Here is a 16544-nt window from a genome sequence, read left to right as displayed (position 1 = left end):
TCACTAAACCAGGAACATGACATATTCATTTGGAAGTGGTCGAGTTCTGAAGAATTCTCTTCGTCTTCAGTCTACCGTGCCCTCTTCTTAGGACGGACACAACCAGTGGGGGCTCGCCAACTCTAGAAGGTGCAAATTTCGAGGAAACGCCGATTCTTTGGCTAGTTGGTGCTACATGGTCGATGTTGGACTTCGAATCGACTACGTCATCATGGCTTGCTGACAGGGATGACTGTGCGCTATGTGCACAGGAGGTCGAAACTTTGGACCACCTACTAACAAGTTGTGTGTATAGTTGTGAAACTTGGTCCTGGATTCTAAGGTTTGTTGATCTTTAAGGACTGGCCCCTCAAACCGAGCAGATATTCGTTGAATGGTGGATCCACACTCGGAAAAGAGTCAGAAAGGTGCACCACAAGGGATTCGACTTCCTAGTTTAGTTTGTCGCTTGGTCTCTTTGGCGGGAACAGAATCGGAGAGTTCATGAGCGTGTGGCTTTGCAACCAGTAGCACTTGTGCCTGCGATCATGGAGGAGGCAAGGCTGTGGGCTCGTGCTGGATTCGCCGATTTGGTCTCTTTTCTACACCTTAGATTGTAATAGGTAGCTGTTCCTTTGTGACCTGTAGTGTGTGGATTGTAATAGGATCCGCCCCATGTCTGCTTGCTGGTCGTGTTTGTACTCTATGATGTACCTTTGTTCTCTCTACTTAATGAAAAATATGCTATGCACATCTAAAAAAAGAAGACACAAATAAAGAGAGGGAAGTCTAGAGGGAGAAAGCCTCGCCACTATCCTGTGTGGTGGTAGTTAGCCAGGTGACTCCAGCTCCTCCTGAAAAAACACAGCAGCAGCACTATAGTGAGTAGATATTGCACACCTCGAGGAGAAAAGGAAATAGGACAGCTCCGGCTCCGTGCACTATAGTAGTGCTACGGTGCGAGCTGGGAAGAACCGCACCAAGCTCTTGCTACGTGTGCCTGTTTTTAGCAAGGATGGCAACGGGCACAAATTACTGGTGTGCCCGCAAACATGTAGGGTAAGGATACAAGATACATGTTTAAATTTATGCCCACTGTCATGGGTGCGGGTAAAATGTCGTGGGCGTGAAAAAATTGTACCCATACCTATTTTAACTACAAACCCGCTAAATCCCCAGACACGTGGACGCTGTATATAAAAGAAGGCAGGTACCATTCTAGGGTCCCATCATTCTTTCTCTCCCCACCTCTCCAGCCGCACGCCAAGCGGCGGCGGCTGCCACCTAGGCACCGCAGGGCCCGCGCCCCGTGCCTCCCGCTCCTCGCAGGCGCTCAACTACTCAAGCGGACCTATCTCGCCGGAGCAGGACACAGCGACGCCGGTTTCTCCCCAAGGCTCGTCCCCGACCCCGAGAGCCATCCCTCCGCTGCGGTCCAATCCAAGCGCGACCACCCGACGGATCTCCCCTCTGTTGCTCCATCTTTGCATCCGTCCAAATCTACCGCATCTGTATTCTTTAGCATTTGTTTTGTTTATTTATTCTAGGACGGTCCACGGGTGCAAATAATCTTCATGTTCTTGGCATTTTTTTAAGTTATCCCCATGGAAAAAGAGTCCTGGTCTATATATGCATGGAATTGCTTGAATCTTGAGCGTGAGACATCTCAAGTATTTCTTAGAAGCTTATCCATATGCGTGCTTCTAAGATTGTTTCCTCTTTCGTGCGATTTGCAGTTGAGAGATGGGCACATTTTACCCATGGGCGGCGGGCACATGCGAAAATATTTACCCGTGGCGGGTGGCGAGCGCAGATACGGGTTTGATAATTAGCTCACGGCTACAAGTTTGAATAAGCTCTACCGGCGGGTGATATGCCCATTGCTATCCCTAGTTTCTATATCGGATTGGACAATTTTTTTGGGTATTTTTTCTTTTCCTAATGTTTAGGTCGAAAATCAAAATACCCGTAACCTTTGGAACTTATAGATCATTGTTTTCCTAGTGGAATAATTTGATTTCATCTTGCGTCCTAAATTCACCCACGTCCATTTCTCTCTCCTGTTTTTTTCTTTTTGTCACGGGACGTTCGATCCCGTTAGGATCTCTCCAATGTGTAGAAAAACCTGATCCTATACAATTAATGCTCCCAAGGATTCAGGATCTAGATATTGTGGGGCCGATTGCATGAAGAACCCAGCTCCATGTATGGAATCGGGTACCAGCGAATAAGGTCCTGTTTGGCACAACTCCACTCCTAAACTCCACTCCATTAAAAAATTCAGCCAAATACCCCAACTCCAAAACTCCATGGAGTTGCCAACTCCATGGAGCTGTAGTGCAAATGGAGGTGGAGTTTTGGAGCAACTCTTTTGCTGCTCCAGAAACCACTCTTTTGAACCTCCTCGTGAAGTTGGTGGATAATTACCCACCAATGCCACTGGTTATGGAAAAAAAATATTTCGTTCGTTCTATTCCTAGACCTGTTCCCCGTCCCCTTTCCCCGTCCCACGCCTCCCTCCCTCCCCTGTTCCACCGCTGGCCGCCCCCGCCGCCGGCCGCACCCCCTGCCGCCCGCCGTAGCCTCGCCGCCGGCCGCACCCCCCCGCCGGCCGCCCCCCACCGCTGCTCGCCCGAGCCTCGCCGCCGGCCGCACCCCCCGCCACCAGCCGCAACCCCCGCCGCCGGCCGCACCATCCCACCGCCAGCCGCACCCCCCGCCACCGGCCGCACCATCCCCCCGCCGGCCGCTTCGGGTGCCTTCCCCTCCTTTTCCTTCGGGTGCGAGTTCCCGTGCCCATCCTCGATGGCGTAGCCCCCCGGCCGACGAGCCCCGCCGCAGGGGCGGGGGTTGACGCCGTCCCCATTCCGGCCATGGCCGAGGCCGAGGCCGAGGCGACCACAACCGCCGTCAGCCGCGACGGCCGTGTCAGCATCCCATCCTACCATGTCCATCACGACGCTCGGTGTCGGTGGCGCCGCCTGCTGCAGGAAGTCGTCGTCCCTGTTGTTGTTGCGTTCCGGTGGTGCGGCGTGGAAGACGATGGCCGGTGGCGCCGGCATCGGTGGCGGGGACAAGGACGGTGATGCGGCGGCGGCGAGGATGTCCCGGCTGCGCTTGGCGAGGGTGCGCTCGAGCTTGTGCGCGTTCTGGTGGCCGCCCAGCGCCTGCGAGCTGTAGAACCTGCGGTGGCAGTAGTTGCATGCGAAGGACTCCCCCGGGCGGTAGCCACCGTCGACGGCGGGGATGGCGGCAACGGCAGGTCCAAGGTAGCGGCCGCGGGGAGAGAGGTCGTTGAGGCTGACACCGTGGGCACCCGACGCCGGCAGCTCGTTCTCCACTGATCGGCGGCCGGAAGTGAGGAGGAGATTGAGGGAGGAGCTAGGTGCGACCGTGGCAACAGTGACCAGTGGGCAACGACAGAGAGACAGAGGGAAAAAGAAAGGAGGAAGAAAGGAGGGGGAGAGGATGACAAGTGGGGCCTGAATTGGGGGCAACAATGGCAATCAACACTGAAATCGATTTTTTTGGAGTTGAGAGTACCCATCTAGCCAAATACCTAATTTTATTTCTGGAGTTCTGGAGTGGAGCTGACTCTACCTGAGTTCTGAAGTAGAGCAGCTCCACCCAGAGCTGGAGTCATGCCAAACAGGACCTAAATAACTCAAAACTCTGGCACCAAAGTCTGATGCAAGTATACCACGTCCAACTCAACAGCACCGCCGATTCAAGTTTAACCGAGCAGCTCTTTTTTTAATAAGCAGGTCCCACGCATGGATTCAAACAGCTCGTTCCTACACAATATAGCAAGTAACATCACATCCATGTGGGATCCAAGTTAGGACTAGATGCGGTACCCTACGTTACATTGCTGGTGCCCTTAGCTTCGTTGGAAACCAGCATGCGAGAAATCAGGGGCTTGGCCCATCTACTACACTCACGCGCGGTTCGCTACTTTTTTTTAGAAACCTGGAACAATTTTTGCTTCCCAGAACAAAAAGAAAATGACCAAGCCCATCACGCGAGGTCACATCGTTTCTGCATCGGCCCACGAATAAACTAGCTCGGCCTGCCCAGGAAAACTTGCGCTCCCGCGCCTCTCTCGCCACCAACCCCACCCCAGCGCGCGGCGGAAAACGAATGACCCCACGCGGCCAGCCGCGCACGCGCCCCGCGCCGCCAAGCTGCAAGCGCCAACTCGAAAAAGGGGACCCTCCAAAACCTCCCAATCCCACCATCCCAAGGTTTCAAAGTTCGAACGCCACGGAAATCCCCCCCCTCCGAATCCCTTCCGAACGGTCGCCCAAATTTCGAAATCCAAAATCCTCCCCACGCCGCGGCTCCCCCCACCTCCGATTTCCCTCTCCCCCTTTTAAATTTCGAACCCTCCTCCCCCATTTCCATCCTCACACGGACGAATCGCGCACGCTCCCCGCACCCCGCTCCTCGCCCGATCCGCTCCCCATCCCGTCCGGCCGCCGCCGGCAGCCAATCCGCCGAGGCGCAATCCGCGCATGGAGTTCGACGGCGGCATGGATGCGCTCCCCGACGGCGTCGTGCAGCACATCCTCTCGCAGCTCAGCAACGCCCGCGACGTGGCGGCGTGCGCCGCCGTCGCCCGCTGCTGGCGCGGCTGCGTGCCCTACCTCCCGTCGCTCTACTTCCCGCGGGGCGCCTTCGAGGCCGCGTCGGGCGGGTCGGCGTCGTCGTCGGCCGTGGCCGCGGCCGACGACGCCATCGGCCGGATGGTCGCCGCCGCCGCGCGCCTCGAGGAGCTCGTCGTCTACTGCCCCTTCTCGGCCTCCCTGCTCCCGCGCTGGCTCGCGGCGCGCGCCGCCACGCTGCGCGTCCTCGAGTTGCGGGTGGACTCCGCCGCCGCCGACAAGTCGGGCCACCTCGACTGCATCGGCGTGGCCGCGGGCCTCGAGGAGCTCAGGCTCTGGGGGCTCACCATGACGCGCCCGCCCGCGTGGGGCCGGATGGAGCGGCTCCGCGTGTTGGAGATTATCGGCACCGAGCTCGGGGAGGCCGTGGTCAACGGCGCCGTCGCCGCGTGCCCCAACCTCACCGACCTCGCGCTGCTGGGGTGCGAGTGCGCCGGCGAGGCGGTCATCTCGCTCCCCCTGCTCGAGCGGTGCCGGCTCGACTTCGTTGGTGGCGGCAACTGCTCGCTCAGGCTCGCCGCTCCCCGCGTCGAGTCCCTCGAGGTCCAGGGCTTCTCCTGGATCTCGATGCAAGGCGGCGACCGTCTCAAACACCTCACAATCTCCAAGAACACTGGTACGCGGCGGAAGCCCTTTTGCGCCCCCTCCTGCAGAACGGATTTGGCCCTTTTCGCAATGCCTGAAGTTACCTCATGGAATGTTTCAGGGACTGTATATCATGTCGAGATGGGGAAGCTCCCGGAGCTGGACCACCTCTCGCTGCGCGGCGTCCAGTGGAGCTGGGGCGCCATCAGCTCGGTCCTGCAGTGCGCGAGCGAGGTGAAGCACCTGGTGATGAAAGTTGAGTTCTGCGGCGATATTGACCAGCTCCAGCCATTCCCGGAGATCGACCTTGTCCAATTCTTCAACAGCCACACGAAGCTTTGCAAGTTTGAAATTCATGGCGCCATGTTCGCCGCGCTGTGCCAAAAGAACAGCTTGAAGAATGTAAGCACTGTCATACCGCTTTTATATCGCAATGTTCCACTTCTAGTTGGTCTATGGCATGTCTAATTTTGCGCTGCCAATGCAGTTGGATTCAAGGTTCGTGATACCTTGCTTGGAGCAGGTCCTGGTCACCGTGCGGTCACCTCTGAATGCCGAGCAGAAGCTGAGCACCCTCGAGTCTCTTGTCAGGTACAGCGTGAGGCTACGGAGGATGATCATTAGGATATCGCAGATGAAGAATTGCCATGAGGCTGCTGATGATTTCTTTGCGGAGATTTGCAAGTTCACTTACATGAACAGTGAGAGTGTGTGCATAGAGTAGAAGCATTGTGCCATTCTTGAAGTGAGTTGCTGCTGAACTAAGGCAATTTTTACCCAATACTGTTTGTTTAGGACAATTTTATTCAATAATTTATTGTGTTGTTCATTGTTCCTCTGGCCTGGAATGATCTGGGTTTCAGCATGCCTAGAGGCCATTTGATTCTATTTTTCACCAGTGTAAGTTTGTACCTGCAAAATGCACTGTTCTTTGTTCCTGAAATGTAATAAACAGCTCTGGTTTGTTGCTGTACGTCCTACTATGCTTGATTTAAATATTTAATTCATCGACTAGAGCCAAGTTGGATACATATGGTTGGTTGCAGTAGTCATGGCTCTGGATGCATGTTTTATTAAATCTGGACTGTAATAGCTACCAGAACTTCCAGCACAAAAGGATTGATTATGGACCTAACAATCTTTTGTAGTGCTTTGGTAAGATGAAACTTTTCTTAGGAATTGTAGTTTGCATTCGATAGATGATTGGCCTCATGGACACAATGGGATTGCACTATGATGATATATCCCAATTCTTTCATACAACTTGCTGTAGAAATTGCTTGCCATTAGTGTGGCTCGTCAATGAAAAATGTGACCCCATGAAAAGTTCAAGATATTCATAGCAGTACAAGTTTGGCCACTGCTATTGAGTGTCCAACGATCCAAATTAGCGCCTTCCATTTGGCAATTGCACTTACACAAACATTTCTGAAGAATGTACCAAGCCAAGCAAACTTTAGAGTCCTAAATGAAGAGACCCTTGGAATTGGAATGACTAGCATACGCTGCACCAAAGATCATGTTTGGATATTTGGAACCAGACCATAGGTAATTGACGCATCAAAGGAAAATTAATATTACTTACCAAACAGAAATGTTACACACGCACACAATATGTAACTAAAATGAACTTCAAATTCACAAGCATTAGTGGAGCGTTAGACCAAGGAGGTTCTCAATTCTAATTCCAGAATTGCTTCAGATGCCTGCAACAATCCCAGATCATCTCAAGCCTATAAGCTTGTTTCCTCTGACTATGCTAGATGAGTTTCTTCTTTTGGAAGAACTGTTTGAGATGCCACAATTGCAAAACTGAGACTGTGATACAGACGGCGAGGGACATAAGACTCAGCCATGTGATCTTATCCTGTGTCCACTCGTTCACATCTCGCATTTCTGCTTCTCTGTATCCGGAACCAACTTATCATCTAGACAGTCATTGATGTTGTATATAGAAAAAAGATACCGAACTTTGCTTACTTTACTATAAGGTAGAGCATGTTTCCATGGATTGATCGAGCAGCTGCTTCTAGTTTGACAAGCTCTAGCGCCACTCCCTATCAAAAGGGAAAAAAAAACAGAGAGGATGAACAAGAATCAGCAAATGATACGAAATTCTGGTGGGGAAAACTACCAAATTGCCAGGCCGAGATTTCTTGCCGTCGCTGTGCTCACATCGATCTTTTCTTTCTTAGCAACAGTCTCCCAATCCTTTGCCGCGATCCCGATTTTCCAGTCAAGGTTGAGGTTGATCACCATCCCCCGGTCCAGAGTCTCCGCCCAGAAGCAGGCAAGGTAGATCCCGGACTCCACCGTGGTGAAGGCGAACTGGCCGTGGGTGACCTTCTCGGCGTGGTGCAGGACGTCTCCGTGAGGCGATGTCACCTGCAGGATGTAGGATCCAGGAAGAAAACTCAAACGATGACGATCACAACTATATCTGCTTCGTGATAAACATTTGCACCCCGTTCACGTTTGCAATCAGAAGAGCTTGGATTCTCGATGACGTGCTGTACCTTGACGAAGACCGTGGGGCGGACGGGGTGCTCCTCGAAGAGGATGGAGTAGTCGGCCATGACGACGATGTTGGACTGGATCTCCTCGGACAGGCACTTGCCCGCCGTCGTCGCCAGCTCCAGCCACACGGCCCCGGCGCGCCCCGTAAGCCACCACAACGTCAACGCCGCCGCCACCGCGCCTGCGCCGCCTCGCCCCATCGCTGCCACCACCAGCTGAGCTGCTGAGGTTGCGTCAAATGTTCATGACCAGAACTTGTTCTTCTCTTTTCACGTCTCTGTCGGATCTGAAGCTGCCGAGGAAGCCGGGACTCGAGACGAGTCAAGTCTGTATCGTCCGTACAATACAAGCGCCCTGTTTTGCCTTCTTGTATCCATCCCACACACGTCAAATTAAGCTAAAAAATAATTTGCGAACTCGAACGAGATAAAAATGGGTGAAATTCGCCAGTTAAAATATTGCTCGAAGCCAGGCCTTTCACATTTCTTACGTCTTCTTTACGGGAATGTGTTATATGGAACTACGAAACTACTTAAGAGCGAAGCAGAGAGAACGATCAAAGAACAATTTTTTTTCTTTTTTGAACGGAACATCGAAGAACACTTCAACGCCGTACCCGGCGACACGCAGAAAACGCAGCGGAAAGACAACGATGCGGACTGAGGCGCCAGTTTCTTGCTTAATCATTTGATCGAGCAACTGGGGTGCGCTGGATAACCTTGGGCTCCTGCGGGGAATCTTGGCCCCGGGCGTCGCTGGCGCCGTCTTCAGCGAGACTTGTTGGTTTCGGGTCACGCCGTCGTTTGCAGCGCCGTCCAGGTCTGAGGTGTCCTTCCTCCACTGCCTACCCGGTGAGTTCTCCATCCTTATGGCTCGTGGGTTTTGGAGCTCATGTGCTTTGGGTTCGCCCAACTCCAAGGATCTTCACATCGCTGGCGGCGCTCATGTTCAACTGCGTGAACAAGTATAAGATCGGATTAGATACGACTACTACTCACCTTACGCCTTACGGGGACATCCCAAGTGGGGGATTTAGATCTATCTTATGCTTTGAATTCGTAATCAGAGATCGTGAATTTCGATCCGGAACCTGCATTGCGTGGCTACTGAAACTCATGGAAATTCTAGGGAAAGATCCCCAAAGCCAAATTTGCTTGCAGATGCAGATGCGGTCGTGTGGATCCCGAATGTAATATGTTCTGTGTAATAAAAGGCTTTTGGATTATACGAATCAAATATCAAAAACTCTGAATCTAGTTGCAAAAATTAGCCATCTTATACACCCACCCTCAGCGCATCACTGGAAGCCATATTTACACGAATTCATTAAGTGGGTAATTTCATGATCCGTTATGAAGTGTGGAAAAGGCAACTAAACATGCAGACTGCCTATCTTTGTGGAAGTCTTTTAATCAATGACTATGATATGGTGGACCTATACAGAGATTTTGTTTTGGTGATTTCAAGTCATTTGGATGGCCTATGTTGAAGCATTTTATTTCTTAAGATGCTTTCTTTTCATCAAGCAAGAATTTATTTTGTCTGGAAACAAACCGTTGATCTATCATGTATAGCTTTTCCACTGCATATCTGTTTGTTTCTTTTGTATCTTAATTATATTATTAGTTTCAGTCGCACATCAGCATACGTAGAATTTGGATTTCAAAAGCACATAAATTCTAAGAAATCAAATGATAGATCAAAGTCGTATCTTAAAGATACATGACACCTCCTAATCTGATATTGTTAATTGATTCTATACCAGACTGTGGGTGGTCAAAGTCGTATCTTTTTCTTAATCGTAGACGTTGAAGGTTCCCATAGGTTGCATAAGGTGTTTTAGGTATGGTTGGTCGTGTAAGGTGTAGTCGGGTTGTTAGTCTGAAGCACCTAGGCATCATTTAAGTCCTTTCGCACCTTTGGTAAGGGTGTGTTTCCGTGATAAATGACAACCTTGTGCTTGTGACTAACCCGTATATTTTGAAGCGGATCATTATTAGTTATTATGTCATGAGTTAATTGGAATATGGCCCCTCAATTTGAATTATCAACCGGATAAGGAGCTAATGTGACAAGGCTAAGAAGTTTTCTAGAATTAAGTGTCACAAGGAGACGAAGGACACTTAGTGTAGTTTAGGTTTTGCTAGTTTGTAGCTCTTGGACCGTACTATTAAGAGGGGTTTCAATGATAGTATCTTGATCTTGCAAGGCTAGCTATGATAATGATGCACACTTAGTACTCTCTAGCACTTGGTAGCTCAAATAACTCATGGAAGCACTCAAGAAGTGAATGAATCAAAGAAAAAAATCAAAGAAGCTTGCATTGGATGAGTTGGAAACAAAAGAGGACCGTCGGATGCTCCGACGCCCCAATTTCTAGTTGCGTCGGATCAATTTTTTGAACTTGGAAAATCAAGTCAGGTACCAATTGTTCCGATGCCTGAGCATTGGAGGAATTGGTCCCAGGCACCGGATCATCCGATGCCCTGCATGAAGACCCATCGGAGCGAGCATATTTTCTTTGCAAACTTCCAGAGAGATTTTGGCCAAAATGCCTTCAGCACCGGATGTTCCGACGCCCTGTATATGACCATCGGATCAATGCGTCGGAGCAAGCATATTTTCTTTGAATCCTTCCAGAGAGGTTTTTGGCCAGAATATCTTCAGCACCGGAGGATCCGAAGCCCTTGAAGACACCATCGGAGCACCCATCGGATGAACTTTTCACATTAACAATCAAAATTTGGATCTATCAGTGACCGGATGTTCCGACGCCTCAGGGATGGAGACCATCAGAACATTTGATGGTGTGCTTTGCTGCAAGCAGTTTTCTAACGGCTAGCTCTTGTTTCCTAGCCTATATATACCCCTCCCCCGGGTCATTTGAGCTGCTCTTGACACCCTGAAGACTTCAAGCAGCCTATGAGCAGTTGAGAATGTGCTAGAGCCAAAGTGTGAGTTGTGATTTGCTAATTGCCAAGATTAAGGACATCTCTTAGTGTTGGAGAGTGACAAGTGTGCATCTAGTTCATAGCTTAGTTGAGTGCTAGTCAAGTGAAGCATTGATGCTTGTTACTTTTGGTGGTTGATGTCACCTAGACGGTCTTGGTGACTCGGAGGTTTTTGGTGAGCTCTTGGAGATTGTGGGAGCTCTAAGAAGATCTTGTACACGGTTTGAAGCTCGTCGTTCCAGAGATGAGAAGGAGCATTCTTAGTGAAGCACTTGAGTCTTAGTGGCTTGGGGGAGCAAAACTTTTAGTGGGTGCTCCAACGTGGATTAGGGGGAGCGTCAACTCCTCGATAACATGGAAAAAAAATCCGGTTATCTCGTGTCCTCAATCTTTACATTTCAGCACTTCTTTTGAGCATTTACTTCCTGCAATTTACTTATCTTTTTTCTCTTGATCAAGTTGTGCTTGCTTTGCTCATATCTTGCTTAAGGAAATGATGAGCATGTTAGTGTGCTCTCCTTGCTAGGTTCTTTTGTTGCTAGTGTGCTTAGTTTCTAGGCTTGAACCTTGTAGATTGGGCAACACTAGAAATCTAGGCTAAGGTTTGCTTTCTTTATTCTAGAAATTTGGAAAAGGTCCCAATTCATCCCCCATCTTTGGCCACCGATCCTTACATAGTTGTGTTAGCTCGTTGTTCTTGGGGGCAATGTTTCTTGGTAAGTTTTGTGTTTGGTCATTGTACCTATCTATTTTGGCCTTTCTCCTCTCTTAGTGGCAATGGTATGTAGATCTGGATATCGAGAAAATAGGTATTGCTAACTGGCTGTGATCAATTGGTCGGATTCTATTTAAGTTTGTATCATTTTATCTTCTTTAACACTTACAAATACTATAAATCAGATCTTAGAGTCAAGCTAACTTCAAAATCTGACTTGCTTTTGGTGTGTTAGATTTTATTTTTGTAACTCTGCTCCTGGGATGACATGTTTTTATGCATTTTTGAATCAGGTCTTTCTGCAGTCTACGGTCCCTAATCCTTAGCACTATGCTTAGGTAAGGTAATAAAGTCATAAACTTTGGCGTGTGCCAAATTGTTTGAAAGGAATGACCTGAAACTGCACACCAGTTACTGACCGTTTCAGATATTCAGCTGTTCTTCTTGTAGTTTATGACAACGATGACACTCTTGCAACCCACAATTTGTTCGGCTATTGAGATGATAAATTTTTAGTTTTTCGTTCTTACAGGCACACTGAATCACAAATAGAAGTTGCTGAAAACATGTAGGAGAAATGGGAGCTACGTTCTTGGTAAGTAAAACATGTGTAGGCACCTATATTCGCAGAGGAAAGGACTTGGACTCAGATATTCTTGGCATACACCCATGGCCAACTATGCTAGGCTTAGTGACTAGTTTTGCTAAATTATTGTAATGGGTACCGTGTAGAGATACTGCATGGATTTTTTAGCATCTTTTGATCTTTAATATGCAGAGTGAAACTTTGGCTCGTGGCAATGTTGTTTCATCTACCTGCACCGCTGGAGCAGTTGGTTTATTGGTGCAAGACGCTTTGATAGACAATGGCCTGTCTTGCTGGACCTGGACTGATGTTGCTGGGGTCCTGCAGTGTGTTCTTGTGTTGATAAGGTATTTCTGCATGTTTGACTCTTCCTCCAGATTGTGACGCAATGTGATTACTATTCTGATGCTGATTTTGATCATTCTCCCAGCAGGTTGATTTACTGGACTTGCCACAATGAAGACTGATGATGAAATGTGCCAGAGTCATGGGCTTATAAGGTAATCAGGAGCTCTCCACCTAGATGGTTTTCTTGCATATCGTGGTGTCTGCAGTATCTGTTCGCTTTAGTTTCAGAATAATCTGTAGTTCGACGTGCGTTTTTATTTTGCAGACCAAATATCTAAACTGAAAATAATACTAGACTTGGGTAGCTAGTAGGAACTAGGAAAACAGAATGATTCACATGTGCATTATTGAGCTATCGATTAGGTGAGATGTGACTTGCTTCTCTCCTATCTGTCTCTTTCTTTTAGGGATATCCTGTGTTTAGTGCTTACTTCTTTTGGGCCATATGGGACCACATTGCACACCTCGTCAAATTTTTGCTAATTGCACTAAAGCACCATGGACCACTGGTAACTACTGACATATAAGTACCCCTTTGTCAAGAGAGTAGCACAATGGTGTCAAGTATCCTACTCAGTGGTGCAGAGATATTGTTGCTCAAACATTTCTTATGGGCTCTTGCAAAGCCCTGCTTTTGCATGGAGTACGTACTGTTGAATATTGTGCTGCATATTTGTTTTGTTGAAACTCTTATTATAGTTCATCATAAGATGATTAGGCTCAATAGTAGTATTCTCCGCTATCCTGCACCAATAAAGTTTTATCATGACTAGTGTCCAGTTTTGTGTACTCTTCGTTTCTATCACCAAAAGATTGGATGGATGATTAACAGCAGGATGATCTAATTGAATGGTGCAAAACCAAGCTTGAAAGCCATGATGATGATCTAATTGAATGATTAAAAAACAACCTTGGAAAGGTGAATTAGACTATAAGCTTTATATATACCACAAACTATTGTTTGCCACTTCTTTCAAAAAAAAAACTATTGTTTGCCACTGAGGAGCAGAGTGACAAGTCCAAAGATGTGCGGAAGGTATTCCGTTGCGATGCTTTTGGATTTTCTTGGCAATCGGTTTATGATAATGCGCGTAACTATGTCAGCCAGGGGACACATTCACATACAAGTCTAAGATGCACTACGGGAACAGGGGAGATGCCGAGTGCCAGGGGCACTCCGCGAAGGCCTAAAAACACTCGGCGAAGCCTTTGCCGAGTGTAACACTCGGCATCAGGCACTCGGCAAAAATTTTGACGGCGAACAGAACTTTGCCGAGTGCCAAATGTCGGGCACTCGGCAAAGATATTTGCCGAGCGTTTGAAAACACTCGGCAAAAAAATACCTTCGGCGAAGATGGAGGAACGGCGCGGCACGGGAACGGGAGGTTTGCCGAGTGCTTCACAGAAAGGCACTCGGCAAAGATTAGATGTTTGCCGAGTGCCGGTGGAGAGACACTCGGCAAAGTCCAGGTGTTTGTCGAGTGCCAGGGAAGAAGCACTCGGCAAACCGGCGCGTCCAGGTCAGGTAGAAAGGCCGCTTTGCCGAGTGCCAGGGGAGAGGCACTCGGCAAAGTACACGTGTTTCCCGAGTGCCAGGGGCTAGCACTCGGCAAACTGGCGTGTCCAGGCCAGATTTTGTTGCCATTTTGACGATTGTTAAAGCCAAAACACTCGGCAAAGCGGGCCTTTGCCGAGTGCAACACTCGGCAAAGTGGAAAAACCTACCCTATTTTATTTATTTCTTACGTATAAATGACCCTCTCAAACAAAAATCACAGGCATGTATATTACATCACAGGCATATAATAAGCATCACAAGCATATATTTTAGGTCACATGCACACAAATCACCGAGTACATGTTCTAGTTTCAACAAACCACAATTCCACAAGTATATGTTCGAGATTAAACGAGAAGTTCACAAACAATGCATAAGTCAGTGAGGTGGCATCCCTGCAAACGACCGCATCAAATCTGGGTCTTGAGCTTGGGAATTTGAAGCCACCGATTGATTTTGCACATAAAAGAAGACGTGTGAGAACAAGATTGATATCATTTGAGCTAAATAAGTCATCTGTGAGGTAACTAAGTCAAGTTTAAGCTAACTAAGTCAAGTATTGAAACTAAAGTTCAAGTGACTCATAGGAGTATGTGCGGGTGGCTGAGGTGGAGGGAATATCACCGGTGGCGGTGGCAGTGGTGTACCCGTACTCGTAGCAGTAGCAAAATTTTGCATGTATTGAAGCATTTGTTCCATCCTCAACCAATGTTCTTCATCCATCCTCTTCCGCTCCGCCTCCATCCTCTGCCGCTCGACCTCCATCCTCTGCCGAACCATCCGCTCAACCCTCGCCTCCATATCCTGTTGTTGCCTCTCCACTTGGGCCTACAATTTTTCATCGCAATATTACAATGCAAAGGTAAAGTACGTAACAACCAACGAACGATGAATGAAATAGAAAGAACCTGAAGAGCCTCCATCTGAAACTGTGTAGTGGTCGGCCGTGGGCGTATCGCTGGGCTCGAATCCGTGCTCCTTGCTCGGATCTGGGAGAGAGTGGGAGTAGAGGCCGTGTCGATTATGCTATCGCCAATCCAATAGCGACCATGCTTCTTCCCTCCTCCCACTCTCATCACCACTTCTCCATCTAGATCCTGGGTGCTCGGATCGTAATCTGGCCCGTGAATCTCCCTTGCCATCGCCGTGTAGGAGGTGATGCGGTTGTGGATGCTAGGATCGGAGTACGCCTCGGGCGGGTCATCCAGGTTCACGTCGATGTTGGCCATTACCTTACCCTTTTTGGATAGAATCCATCCCTTGAACTGGGAGCAAGGCTGGCCATCATGTGAGGACGACTGCAACAAAAATACAAAATTATTACAAATTTAGCTGAATTGAGCGTTAGACAAAAAAAAAAACAAATTCACGTACCCATTTCCCCCTATACTCATCAAGGCTCAAGCTGCCCTGATGGTGTGATGCACCTCGCATCATCAAACGCCGCTGACGGCAACCAAGGTGGTTCTCCAACCACCCAGGCTCGACCCACACGTCGACTATCCTTTCCCAGCACTGCATGTGCGCCCAGCACCACCACGCAGACACCTACATCATCAAGTGTGACATGTGAAAAAAGAAAATTAAGTGTGATTATTATCAGATAAAGTAAGTATCAGCGTTCTTTATTTACCGCCATGAATTGGTCCTTCGTGAGGTTCATTGTCTTGGCCTCATCTTTTTTGACCTTTATATTTCTATGTTGAGCGTAGAATTCGATGATGGCCTGGATGCGCGACTCATAGTGCATATCCTTCACCAGCTTCTTGGCGATCTCATCACAGACAGCGTTCGCCCGGGCCTCGAAACCCTCCTGGCATTTGTAGAAGTCCTGCATATATATAGAGGTATATATAGTTGTTATTTCAATTGTACAGTACAGGTGATGTATTGAGCAATACTTACCCACAGCTCGCCCTTCACCCGCGACGCCTTGTTTGGGAATGACCGTCCTTCACGGTCAGCAAAGTCATCGGTAGCGACGTAGTGGTCTCAAGTGTAGGCCGGCTCCACCCGTCCACCGCGCTCGACCAAGCGAGGGAAGTGTATCCTGCACAACAGGCTAAGGATGCCGTTGACCTTGCGGTTGTGATCACCCCCACTAAGCTTAATCCAACTCCTGCACAAGTGATGAATTATTAGTTTCCATTGTAATTTTCAACACATAAAATGAAAAATTATTGAGAAAATATAAAGTCACATATCGCTTCCCACTGGGTTGAATCAGCGGGCGTCTGTGGAAAGGTATCGGTCGAGCCGGGAGGGACGACGGACCTCGCAACCAGATCTGGGTCTACGAACCCCCTGCCTCCTCCTCCTCCTCCCCCTCCTGCTCCTGCTCATCCTGCTCCTGCTCCTCCTCCTGCTCCTGCTCCTCCTCCTGCTCCTGCTCCTGCTCCGCCTCCTCGTCACCAGAGCTGTGCGCAGAAGGTATCTCCTCCTCAGACGCTGACTCTATTTCAGGCGATGGGTGCCTTGGCCCTTTACCCTTTCCTCGACCCCTGCCTCGAGTCTGGACCTCTTCCTCGACCCCATCCCCACCCCTGCCTCGACCCCATCCCCACCCCTGCCTCGACCCCTACGTCCACCCTTCCCTCGACTCTACCTAAGAAACCCTGAAGAGACCCTGAAGCTTTTCCTG

General features: G+C 49.1%; 3 protein-coding genes across 3 annotated transcripts; 1 reads left to right on the top strand and 2 right to left on the bottom strand.

Annotated features, from left to right (window-relative positions):
• Positions 1 to 768: 768 nt before the first annotated feature.
• On the bottom strand, positions 769 to 4445 carry LOC111255682 (zinc finger protein GIS3-like). The gene is made up of 3 exons (XM_022827772.1): positions 4396 to 4445; positions 2693 to 3360; positions 769 to 833 (listed from the first exon to the last, which is right to left on the bottom strand). Exons 1-3 carry the CDS (start codon positions 4443 to 4445, stop codon positions 769 to 771), a joined length of 783 nt encoding a protein of 260 aa, XP_022683507.1.
• Positions 4277 to 6224, top strand: LOC101763163 (F-box protein At1g10780). The gene is made up of 3 exons (XM_004973603.3): positions 4277 to 5259; positions 5350 to 5630; positions 5716 to 6224. The coding sequence occupies exons 1-3, from the start codon at positions 4494 to 4496 to the stop codon at positions 5950 to 5952; spliced, it is 1284 nt and encodes a 427-aa protein (XP_004973660.1). The 5' UTR covers positions 4277 to 4493; the 3' UTR covers positions 5953 to 6224.
• A 566-nt stretch (positions 6225 to 6790) lies between these two features.
• Positions 6791 to 8859, bottom strand: LOC101762756 (transmembrane emp24 domain-containing protein p24delta3). Its single transcript, XM_004973602.2, has 4 exons — positions 7745 to 8859; positions 7404 to 7613; positions 7209 to 7285; positions 6791 to 7132 (listed from the first exon to the last, which is right to left on the bottom strand). The coding sequence occupies exons 1-4, from the start codon at positions 7943 to 7945 to the stop codon at positions 6988 to 6990; spliced, it is 633 nt and encodes a 210-aa protein (XP_004973659.1). The 5' UTR covers positions 7946 to 8859; the 3' UTR covers positions 6791 to 6987.
• Between the last annotated feature and the right edge of the window lie 7685 nt (positions 8860 to 16544).

Source organism: Setaria italica, chromosome VI, assembly GCF_000263155.2.
Source record: "Setaria italica strain Yugu1 chromosome VI, Setaria_italica_v2.0, whole genome shotgun sequence".
In the NCBI taxonomy this organism is placed as follows: domain Eukaryota; kingdom Viridiplantae; phylum Streptophyta; class Magnoliopsida; order Poales; family Poaceae; genus Setaria; species Setaria italica.
The sequence above is the reverse complement of the archived record's forward strand: the minus strand, read 5'-3'. Positions and strand labels throughout refer to the sequence as shown.

Coding starts and splice junctions, on each gene's coding strand:
- LOC101763163 (XM_004973603.3), top strand. CDS start 4,494: ATGGAGTTCGACGGCGGCATGGATGCGCTCCCCGACGGCGTCGTGCAG. Junction 5,260..5,349: donor CACAATCTCCAAGAACACTG/GTACGCGGCGGA, acceptor GGAATGTTTCAG/GGACTGTATATCATGTCGAG. Junction 5,631..5,715: donor AAAAGAACAGCTTGAAGAAT/GTAAGCACTGTC, acceptor CTGCCAATGCAG/TTGGATTCAAGGTTCGTGAT.
- LOC101762756 (XM_004973602.2), bottom strand. CDS start 7,945: ATGGGGCGAGGCGGCGCAGGCGCGGTGGCGGCGGCGTTGACGTTGTGG. Junction 7,614..7,744: donor GCCCCACGGTCTTCGTCAAG/GTACAGCACGTC, acceptor TACATCCTGCAG/GTGACATCGCCTCACGGAGA. Junction 7,286..7,403: donor CTAAGAAAGAAAAGATCGAT/GTGAGCACAGCG, acceptor CCCTTTTGATAG/GGAGTGGCGCTAGAGCTTGT.
- LOC111255682 (XM_022827772.1), bottom strand. CDS start 4,445: ATGGGGAGCGGATCGGGCGAGGAGCGGGGTGCGGGGAGCGTGCGCGAT. Junction 3,361..4,395: donor GCGGGGAGCGTGCGCGATTC/GTCCGTGTGAGG, acceptor GGTCGCACCTAG/CTCCTCCCTCAATCTCCTCC. Junction 834..2,692: donor GGTGCGGCCGGTGGCGGGGG/GTGCGGCTGGCG, acceptor GTGTTTTTTCAG/GAGGAGCTGGAGTCACCTGG.